Here is a 12,187-nt window from a genome sequence, read left to right as displayed (position 1 = left end):
CTATAGAGTATGCTGGGACAGTGCTTTGGCCTATAATGTCTGATTTGCGATGAACATTTCACACATACATGTAGCTACGTCTTTGTACACTGATGTTTGGATTCGATTGAGGTTCTGCTGGGTAGATGAAGAAGACACAAACAAATCGTGACAGTGACATATAAAATTTTCATGATCTACATATTCCTATCATTTTTCTGAACATTGTTTCCATTTCTGGAACGTATGCTAGGTCTGTTTAATAATTGAACAAGGGTTATAAGTAGTGTCCTTCCTAAATAACATAAACCTTCGGAGTTCGGGGACAGCCACTCATAAACCTTTCTCCCACATATATTAATGAGCTCTTTATCTGCAATGTGTGAATAGCCATTGTCTGATTGTTCCTGATTACCTCTGAACTGCATAACTACTAGACCTTTGATTTTTCTCTGACTTTAACAAACTGATCGGCTAATCCTGGGATCCTATAAGGAAATCACTCCTTCCTCCAGAACCAGTTCCAGCCCCACACACGACTCCTCATAAAAAAAACCTCGCAAAAATATAATGTCCTGAAAAAAAATGTTTGTCAGCGGGAGAGAAAAGAGAAATAGAACAAAACATCTCTTGTTCATAACAAATCAATTACAATGACTGGTCTTTCTGCAATCCTTTAGTACGCTCAGGTAGTGTTCAACAGTGCCGCCTCTCAGTCTTCACGGAACAGAGTCTCTGGTGATACTTTTACGATCTCACTCCATTTACGAGTTCCTTCCGACTTTCCTGCAATGGGAATCGTGGACCCAAGTCTCTCTCTCGGCTACTTTCACTGGGATAGTGCTGTCAACAAAACTTGGTATGGTCCTTCCCACCTGTCTATTAGGCAACCTGAGCGTAAGAACAATCACACAGTCTCTTGGTTCACAATCAAGACAGTTAGTATTTGGCATAGCAGCAAAATAACAGTTTCAAGTTCTTTTGTCAAGTTCTCAAATGCTGGCCCATCTCGATAAAGTACTGTACTGTCACCTCATTGGTGTATTTCTGATCATTGTGCGGATCAATCATGACATGAGGTTGTCTTCCAAAAACAACCAAAAAGACACAAATACCAAAACAAAAACAAATTTCGAAGAGGGTGGTTCGTTAAGTGAAGATCTGGGAGTGGTTCCGATGCTACATAATACTAGTGGCAGTATCTATGATCACAATAGTACAATTTCAAGCTTTGCTCCTACTTCTAGGGGTACCATTATCTACACACAAATTTCTGCGCAATTTTTTGTTTGCGGTAAACAAAGCAGCATCCGTGGCGGCAGGAAATGCCTCTACCCAGTTTGAGAAAACATCAGTGCACACCAATACATAACAATAATTCCTAAAGGGTGTTAACTGTACGAAGTCGATTTGTATTTCCAGAAAAGATCCGTCTGCAGGAGGGATATGGGATGGCTCTGTTGGTATTGCCTTACCAATATTCTTCCTCAAGCAAGTAAGACAGGTCATTGCTCTCTTACCTGCATGAGAATAGAATCCTGGCGCACACCAGTAGGCTCTCATCAGCCTGCACATACCCTCTTTGCCTAGATGAGTCAGACCGTGTGCCACCTCAGCTAGACTTGGAAGGTATGCTCTGGGGGCTACTGGCTTACCGTGTCCACCTGTCCACAGTCCTGAGGACTCCTGGCCATACCCCTTTGTCCTCCAGACTTCCTTTTCCTGTAGGGAACACAAATTTTTCATTTTAATTTACTATCGTGTGTTTGCAATGTCGAGTACCATGAGCATAACTCAAAAAAAAAAAAAAAAGAAACCTCTCTAGAGGAGAGAAGGAAGAAAAAAATTAAAAAGAAAATGTCAGGTTTGCCATTCACCAACAGGCATATCAGTGTCTATACAAAATTTCCCTTCACCAGTATTCCCATTCTCCACCCTTTGTGCATGACAAGGCACACTGCAGTAATACTGGTGTTATCGTGCTGTTGAGATATACTGGGTTTGGGCAGAACTCTGAAGGACCTAGGCATGTGGAGTTTGAACTGTACTTAGGTCCATGTATTGTACCACCCTGTGTGAACGCAAAAGATGAAGAGGAAACTGTAGAGAAATAGAATAGTGGTTGGTGACAGATGAGTTTGTAGAGGTGGAGAAGATTTTATAAAAATTTGACAACTGGATTGGGCACTACGGGGAAGTGATTCTCTACTTGGTCTACTCCCCTTAAAAAAAAATTCTGTGTTTATCGTATCGCTATTGGGACTATCCCAGCCATCAATCCAGTGTCCTGTCCATCCTAAGTTCATAGGGAACTCGGTATCTGTGAGATAATTTCCTCTACCTGTGATGGACATGCATCTAGAACAGTAGAATGCGACATTAGCCTTTGAGGGGTGTCTAGTATATCTTGTACTTCTTGAGCATGGTTCTCCGGTATATCCAAGAAGACACCCTCAGGAGTACAATATATGACACACCGCATTTTACACAATAAGTCTCTGCCGAGTAGAATAGTCGGAGCCGATGCAGCCAGCAGAAAAGAATGTTTGGTTTGCAAGGGCCCTATCATAATCTCTGCAGGTCTACTCAAAGGGTATTGTTGCACCGTTCCTGTTACTCCCATTGCCCGAATCTGTGTTTTCTATATGGCTCGTGATTCCTTACTATATGTCCCTTGGTCCCGTCTATGTGTTTAATAATGTGGCTTGTGTTTTCTGTCTAGGGGGTCTATATTGACTATGTGTTCTGCTACTCCTACAATCTCTGGCAAAATGCTCTTCCTTCCTATAAGTGTAACATATTATTGACCGTTAGGGATCTGGGGTTTGGACTGATGGGTCTTTCCTGTATGTGCTAGTATACTTACCATCCTCAACCTCTCCACCTGTCGTTCTCTGTGCCTAGCACTATTCTTGTGATGTTCAATAGCACACTATCTAAGATTAGCTACTGTGACCCCTTTCCAATTTTGCAAAGAAGTCTGCACCCTGCCCTCAATGCCTTATTGAGCCCGTCAATTAGCACAGAGACAGCCACCTCCCATTTGCCGAATTAGTGTTTACCAGTGGTCTTATCCAGATGGAGAGATTTCTATTACTGCAAAAGACAAAAAAAACAAATTTAACAAGCTTCTAGGTCATGCGAAGTATTCATTCAATCCTTCTCATCCCGTATTAAGGGTCTGTACATGGTCCAGCAAATATTCCCGAGCTCATCTTGACTAGGGGCATTACTAGGAATGAATACTTCTTATATGGTAACTGAAAGAAATACTCGGGGGTTACCCTGTCTCTGTCCGCTTTCCTACTGGCAAATACTAATGTGCGGACATGTTTTTTTCTCCATTTCTGACGTTACTTTCTTGATTTTTTTGTTTTATTTTTTGGGTTTTACTATATATGTACACAAATGATACCATACTTACCTGTTCCACTGGTCTCAGCCACTTCCCCCACAGGCTACTGCTCTTCTTTTACCGGTTGGATACTCCTCTGGGTGCATGAGAAATGGCTGAAAACAATCAGGTCACCTTCTCCTCCTAAATAAAACTTCAACATTAATTAGTACATATATAGGTTACAGTCATATTTTTCATATTTTCTATAGTTTGTATGCTGGCTGTAACTGCTTCCACATCTACATATAGCGGTGTACTTGCATTCTCTTTTTTTCTTCCTACTTGTTTATTGCTGCTACAAGTTCAAACAGTTCTTATATTTCCATTCTTGTCTTATAAGAGTTTGGTTAGACATACCACCTGCAATACCTTAGGATCAAACTCACCAACCCCTCTTGCTGCCACAGGTTTAAACAATTTGTATGTCTGACCCTTTGTTTTCGGGATTTTATCAGACATATTCTTATCCTTAAGTTCTGCAGTACCTCTGGTTCAAAGCTGCCCACCCTAGGGAATGGTACCCTATCTTTGTCAGTCATACGTAACCATTCATTGCAAAAAACTTCAGCATGTGGACCATATTTTCCACACATGATAAACCTTGCTGACCCTTTCGGCCACAATTTTTCTGCCTGAACCCTGCCTACCATACGTCCCTTAGTTGAGCAACTGGCTCCCATAATTTGTGATTCTTGCCTTCTCAGCTATTCCCACAAATACCAAAATACTCAATATAAGGCGACGGTGAAAGTTCTCCGAGCGCTTCCACCCACTCTCGCCCACGTTGGCCGGTACTACCATACACTGTCAATAGCGGAGGCAATGTACCCAACTTAGGGCTCCTATCAGACCTTACAGCACCGTGATTTCTCTCAGTGGAGGTTCTGTTGGAATATTTTCCTAAGAGAGGCAGCGAAAAATTCCTTTTCTGTATCTTTCAACTGGAATTGTTTGTAGGGTGAAAAACAGAGAAATTAGATAACTATCTTTCACCCTTTCCAGTGAAGTCCACCGGGGAGATTTCCCGACGTTATCAAGAAAAACCCCTTTGTCTATACAATCACGTCTGCGTATGCTCTTCCACAGCGCATATGACACAATGGTATCACGTTGTGCTGTGCAGAACACACGGACATGCGATGCAATAGCACAGCCTATAGATACTAGTTATCTATATGCCCTACGATTGCTGTAGACCACTTAGCCTAGACCACTCCAGACCACTTAGTTGTATGGGATCACTAAGACCACTTAGACCACTTAGTTCTAATCACGCAAGGTAGCGAACCCTACGCCACCGGGCCTCTACTAACCCAGTGTTACCACTCCAGCCACTTAGACCACTTAGTTCCTGGGTTCAGCTCCACTCACTCTGCTTTCACTCACTCAAATACGCTTTGTTTTTCTGTACAGAAAATTTTCACTCGTTCTGATTGGCAGCTTTACCCCCAGAGGCAATACAGTTTAAACAAAAGTTTAAAACTAATCTGCTTTAGAAACCGGGTAGTTTTTTGCTATTGTAGCATGGCTACTATCCCACCTTAATTGAACAAATATCGTGTGGTTTTATTATGCTCACACAACCCTATGCAAGCTTGCGTAATTATGCAACCGTGCGTACCCCTATGCCACGTGTGCGGCCTTGCGCCACGTGCACGTTTTTGTACGCTGTCCTCATGTTCCATACCACGTGTACCAATGTGCGTACGCAATTCAATAAACCACACAATCTCTATAAATGTGAGCAATACTAACTATAATCGCTCACTTAACACAACACCCAGTTTTTTCTTAACAACCATGCCAGAACTGCATTTGTGTCTTTACACTTACTTCCTTAAATACTGTTATTTCAGTTTTAACTATATAGCAACAAATGTATCCGATTTCACACAGATCTAAATGAATGCAATAATCAATAATTTAATTGATATGATTCAGATTGGATAGCTATCTTGCAGAACATATACTGATGTAAATATACACATAATTATAATAATATATTTATGTACCATTCACTGGTCTCCTATGAGACACTTTACCTCTTATTTGCATATCAAAGCTATGTGCTTTTCACTGCTAAAAAAAAAGCAGTTACACAGGTTAATTTGCATTTCAATGGCTATCCTATAGCAAACAGAGAGTTAACTAAATCCTGGGAAAGAAGAAGAAAAAAAAGTATTTTTTTTTCTGTGTGCAATTTCTTACACCAAGCCAAACATTTATCTCACCATTTACTCTCACTAGGCCCAATTGAAACTATTTGTAATTGACTATGGCATGGGTTAAATAAATGCATTGATAACTCATAAATGGTGCTTGATGTGACAAAGGAAACTGATTGTTCTGAGCAGACTGAAAATCAGCAATTTAGAAAGTGACCTTCCTAAAATGGCCACTGCTCCTCCCCCTTCCACATCCATGAGGTTTACACAAAATGGTGGACAGGCCATGTGGTTAGTCCAAAATGGAGGATAGACCATGCGGCTTCCTTTGTCACAAAGAAATCACACATTATACAAGCACCAGAAGTTATTTTAAGCCTGAGTTTAAAAAAAAAAAACTATATCAAGGCTATGCAGCAACTTTTAAACATACTTTTAAACCTACTTAACAGATAAACAATCCAATCTGAATCAAACACAATATGACTTATTTGAACTTTGTTTTGCAACAATAAAAATACATTTTAGCATCTTAAATATTATGAGAAACACATTGTCCCTTGAATTTTCATATCATTGGCTTACTGATAACACAACAGAACACACGGATATGATTTTCTCAGCGTCAGGATGCGTCCACCACAAGCTGATCGACCACAGCGTTGCGTTTATAATGTACAGTGCATCATTAAGACCATGATATCCCAAAAGAGCCCTCATCTGTAAATACCAAATTGTTTCCTTACAAATATTTAAAATGCCCGCTCTAATATATATTGTAAACGCCTGCACCTCTTATTACCATGTGCCATGAATGTGCGCAATACATAGCAAAACACTGCATCCCATAAGAGAAAACAATACACCCACACATTATCTGAGTTCCAAAGCTCATTGATGTATATATTTGTTATTAAAAGGATATGGATTCAATATACCTGTATTACAATGTACAGCCTATAGTTACATGGTTACAACTCATACAGTAAGCACTTAATACATACATACATACATACATACATACATACAGTTACAGGCTAGTGATACAATTACCATATCTTTCAATGCATCCTCCTCTTAATATCTCTCTCTCTCTCTTAGCAAATAAATACAGGAACTGATCTGGCAGCAACTCCATCATCATCTGATACAAAACCGCAACTGAGAACTGTGTGTCTCTGCAATGTGTTATCTAGTTTTGGGGGAGGGGACTTTCTCATTCATGATGAGTCACTAGTTTATTTGTATGCTAAACAGGTTCAACCTTGAAGACATCAAAAGGGGCTGGCCTGAGCTTCCTGTCCACTGCCTGTTTGGAATATCTATTGTTCTAATAAAAGTGATTTTAGCTTTCATACATTTAATCATAACTATTTGTTGCAATGTCCTACAACTTAATAACAAGTATCAAATGAATCTACACATTAATCTGGTTGCTTAAATACCAAATATGACAGGTGTATCTTGCTTCGTTCAAATAATACACATACATGACATTACTTCATTATATAATTTTAAATCATCATGATGTCTGGCGCTTGATATTATTATAATTATGTACTGTATGAAATAAGTGTCAAATCCATCTCTGTGGCATGTCCGTGTAAATGCGTGTGTTACCATATATTGCTGTGCTCGCTGCGCGTATTTGCAAGTATAGCAACTTATATGTGTGTAGAGTTTGTATGTTCTTTCTATGTTATATTTTTGACTTTGACAAGATTTTTACTAACATTCCTCTCCCCCTAGCCAGAGCCACAGGGTCTGCTATATGCAGCTGATTTTTCTGGGGATCAATCAATTTAGCTAATCACTTTTATGACTGCAAAGGCCATGTTATAAGCAGGACAGTCATTCACAAACTGAAGTCTTTTGATTGCAGCTTGTGATTGGTTCTCTGGCTCACACCCCTGCTCACATTCCTGGGGGAAAGCTGGGTTTACAAGAGAAATGGAACACCCTAGAAATTATGGCTGATTGTAGACTGGGAGCAGGCTCGGCGCTACCCGCTCAGCAATGGGATGCAGAGCAGGTAGGCTCCAGGCTGTAGAGGTGCTCTCCCTTTTCTGCATCCCCGCTGCTGCGCCACCCTGTCCCCCTTGCTGCTGCTTCTGCCGGCTGCTGTGCCTGTCACACTATATGTCAGGCAGCAGCGCCAGCAGCTTGGAGCCTTCTCTCCCCCTCCCCTGTGACAGCGGGGTTCTCCGGACCTGAAAAGGATGCAGAGCTACACGGGACTGAGAGGATGGGGCTGCATGGGACCAGGCTGCAATTTGTGTGTGTGTGTATGTATGTGTGTGTGTGTGGGGGGGGGGGGGGGGGAAGGGGGGTTTGGTTGTGTGTATAAGTGCAATTTCTATGGGCATTACATAAAAGCGGCACTGTTACTATGGGCATTACATATAAGCGGCATTGCTTCTATGGGCATTACATATAAGCGGCACTGCTACTATGGGCAGTACATATAAGTGACACCACTACTATAGGCATTACATATAAGCATGCTACTACTATGGGCATTATGTAAAAGTGGCACTGCTACTATGGGCATTACGTATAAGTGGCACTGCTACTATGGGCATTGTGTAAAAGCGGCACAACTACTATGGGCATTACGTAAAAGTGTCACTGCTACTGCGGGCATTACATATAAGCAGCACTACTACTATGGGCATTACGTAAAAGCGGCACTACTACTATGGGCATTACATATAAGTGGCACTGCTACTATGGGCATTACATATAAGTGGCACTACTACAATGGGCATTATGTAAATGCGGCACTACTACTATGGGCATTATGTAAAAATGGTGCTACTATTATGGGCATTACATATAAGCAGCACTACTACTATTGGCATTACGTGAAAGCGGCATTACTACTATGGGCATTACGTAAAAATGGTGCTACTATTATGGGCATTACATATAAGCAGCACTACTACTATGGGCATTACATATAAGCTGCACTACTACTTTGGGCATTATGTGAAAGCAGCACTACTACTATGGGCATTATGTATAAGCAGTGCTACTACTATGGGCATTACATGTAAATGGCGCTACTACTATGGGCATTACTTATAAGAGACACAGCTACTATTGGCATTACGTATACAGGGTGCTACTACTATGGGCATTATGTATAAGCGGCACTACTACTTGCTGTGTAATGTGAATACGATTGGGCTACTGTGTGGCATAAATTTAAATGGGGTAGTATTGTGTGGCTACGCCCATTCCTTGTGAGACCACACACCCATTTCCGACGCACGCTGTCCCTTTGTAGAGTATGGGAGGGTGCAGATTTATAGTTTGCAGGAAGGCGCCGTACACCCTAGCACTGGCCCTGACTGGGAGGAAAGGAACATTAACAAAATCTTATCCATAAGTGCTAGTGCAGGTTAAAGAGGTTTGTCAGTGTCTAGTGGGATTTCTTGCATGAATTTCATTATAATAATTTATTTGTATTTTGTGTTACCATTTAGGGTCTGCAGCATCACTGGATTCTCCCAGTGACCCAGCTGTTTGACAGTGAATATCATTTCCGTGTGGCTACTCCGGTGAGTTAATTTATGTATGAAAATTGTATTCAGCATAGAGGTGGCAAATCCTCAACAGCAGCACTGTCAACACTACTGTATATTGAGATATTTTGACTGAAATACAGATTTCAGATTGCACCTAGTTTTTAATCATTCCTGGGTTAAAATGTAGTCCTGTTGATCTGTCCATTTTGGTCCCTAACATCTGAATCCATATTGTATGGACATTTATAGGGTACCTGTATGTTGAATTACATGGTTTTGCAAAATTGAAAATGCTTGGGTACAGAAAATGTTCTACCCATAGTTGGTATTCTAGCCGCAATAATGAAACATAAGAGAGCACAAATGTTAGTTTTAATAATCTATAGGTGCCACATTTCTTCTTTTTTTTTTCAGTTTTGAAGGAGCCACTTACCATTAGCCCCTAGAGCAGGAGTATAGCCAGAACTTTTTAGGCTCCATGGTAACATTTTGAAGAGGTCCAAATGCTTCAAAAGAGATTATTCCCTGCAACAATTGTTAAATGTATGTCCCATAATAGTGCTCTAGTTCATTTTCTGAACCATAGAAGTGCCCTAGTCCATGTTATGCCCTCTAGTAGTGCCCTAGTTTACATTATGTCACATTGTAGGGCTGCAAGTACACATTATACAGCAAAGTACCCCAGTTCACATTGTCATACTGTACATTGTCACCAGTTCATATTATGCCTAATGACAGTGCTCCCAGTTTTATTGTACCACACTATAGTACCTCCACTTCATATTTTGTCACATTACAGTGCCCCAGTTCATATTATGTAACATTCAAGTTCATTTTATACCATATTACGATGAACAGGTCTAGGGGCATAACTAGATCTATTGTAGGCCCCAAGGCAAACGTTTGTAAGAGCCCCTACGTATCTACCAATTGTGAAAAATGTATATTATACAAGTTACTGTGACAAGGAAGGTGGGCCCTTCTCAGTATGGCAATTTATCACTGGTCAAATTTAAAAAGAATAACTATTACTTTGATACGCAGTATCTGGCTGACTTCACTAGGTACTATTAGAAAGAAATGATGTTATATTTCTTAAGGGGGTACTCACGGAGAGATCCATGCTTAAAATCTAAGCACAGATCACTCGTGTGTAGCGGGTGGTCTTCTGTTTGCCGGCGGTCGGGCTCCCGGCGCTCAGTATACCGGCGCCGGGAGCCCGACAGCCGGAATACCGACAATTATTTTCCCTCGTGGGGGTCCACGACCCCCATAGAGGGAGAATAAAATAGTGTGGCGCGCGTAGCGCGCCACCGTGCCCGTAGCGTGACGAGCGCAGCGAGCCCGCAAGGGGCTCATTTGCGCTCGCCAAGCTGTCGGTAAGCCGGCGGTCGGGCTCCCGGCGCCGGGATGCTGGTCGCCGGGAGCCCGACCGCCGGCCAGCCGTAGTGAACCCGTGTGTAGCCCCCTCAGCGATAGCGATGCGCGGCCCCGCACATCGCTATCGCCGCTGCTAGATTGAGCCTGCATGCAGGCCAATCTAGCAGGTCGCTCATTTCACCCGCTGGGTGAAATGAGCGGCCCCCGTCCTCCCCCCGCATCGTTCAGCACACATCGCGCTGTGCTGAGCGGCAGGAGAGATGTGTCCTAAGCAGTTCGCTCAGCACACATCTCTCCTGTGTATATGGCCCTTTAGGTTTCATATGACTTATTGTGGACTGTTAGCTATCAGTTATAATTTATGTAACTAAAGAGAAAATGCATAATATATGTAGTTTAGGAAGAACAATCTTCTACTACAGTATAGGGCACAAGGTCGGCCATTACAGCTCTGCTTAGTATTATTTACAGAATTATATTTTACATCTCTCTCTTTCTTTCTCTAGGATTTTGCAAACTGTGCAACAGATCCAAACTTTGCTGGATTCCTCTTCACAGACTATTATTTGTATTTTTACAGAGATTGCAAATAGAACTGTCCATCTGTACCACACTTGCCTACTCTCCTGTAATGTCCAGGAGACTCTCGAATTTTGAGAAGCTCTTAGAGGAGATTAGACAACCCTCCCACATCATCCCGTCCACTGCTACAGAAAGTGGGCAGGGACCTAAGATTACATGATTCACTGTGAATTGCTACATTGTGGCTTTACCTCCCACTGCACAATGCAACAAACTGCATCATTTTGCAGTTGTGGTGGAGCCATAATGATGTAATTCACAGCACGTTGTCCCTGGGACCTCCCCCTCCAAGAACTCAACAAGGGGAGTGCCACATAGGCAGGAACTATCCTCTGTACATGTTCATTGTTCTACATTTCAATAAACTGTTTATTACATTGTCCTGTACTGTACATTAAGTATGTTATATTTACCCTAGTGACATTAGTTTGTGTGTGCTATAGGGGAATGAAGTAAGTAGCCTGTTGCATAAATATTCATGATTTTCTGGGCTTCAGAGTTTCTCAGCCCTCTCCATGCAGTATTTCTAACAGCATGTGAACTAAATTTGAATAATATTTGACTACTGCAACTTTCCCCAAATTCAGATTTTTCCCATTTTTTTATGCACTTGCTGAGACCAGAAGCTTTACAAATGAATACCTGATCCATCGTGTGCACTTCCCCTTCCATAAAAGTTCTTAAAAGAAATACGTTCAATTGGATTCATTCCTTAAGAGCCCCATACACTAGAACGATAATGCCCGATTTCATCCAATTTTGGGTATTCGGGCTGATATATCGGGTGAAATCGGGAATTTTGGATGTGTTTCCGATCTGATGCGTGTTCCCGTGAGGGTCGGATCGGCTCTCCTAGACCGTTAGTGCTGCACTCGTGATATATTGGTTCCCGCAGGCATGGCTGGGATCGCATAAGATATATTGCATGCAAAATGTACCAAATCTTATGGAATCAATCCCGGGAAGCTCCTGGGAGAGTTCAAGGGAAATCGCCTCCGACTTCAGCCTCAGACATATCGCTGTAGTGTATGGGGCCTTTACATTTATTCCTTGGCTGTGTTACACAGAATATGTCTATATATTGTTTACTGCATTAGGGCCCTCATTCCGAGTTCGCTTTTAGCAGCATTGCAAACGCTAGGCCGCCGCCCTCT

General features: G+C 41.8%; 1 protein-coding gene across 1 annotated transcript in view; it reads left to right on the top strand.

The window, feature by feature from the left end:
• Positions 1 to 11,362, top strand: part of MYRFL (myelin regulatory factor like) — a 250,541-nt gene extending 239,179 nt beyond the window's left edge. Inside the window, exons 24-25 of the mRNA XM_063927477.1 lie at positions 9,030 to 9,104; positions 10,958 to 11,362. Coding sequence (XP_063783547.1) covers positions 9,030 to 9,104; positions 10,958 to 11,044 — 162 coding nt within the window. The 3' untranslated portion in view covers positions 11,045 to 11,362. The remainder of the gene's footprint in view (positions 1 to 9,029; positions 9,105 to 10,957) is intronic.
• The last annotated feature ends 825 nt before the right edge of the window (positions 11,363 to 12,187 follow it).

The sequence above is a fragment of the Pseudophryne corroboree genome, chromosome 6 (assembly GCF_028390025.1).
Source record: "Pseudophryne corroboree isolate aPseCor3 chromosome 6, aPseCor3.hap2, whole genome shotgun sequence".
NCBI classification, from domain to species: Eukaryota; Metazoa; Chordata; class Amphibia; order Anura; family Myobatrachidae; genus Pseudophryne; species Pseudophryne corroboree.
The sequence above is the reverse complement of the archived record's forward strand: the minus strand, read 5'-3'. Positions and strand labels throughout refer to the sequence as shown.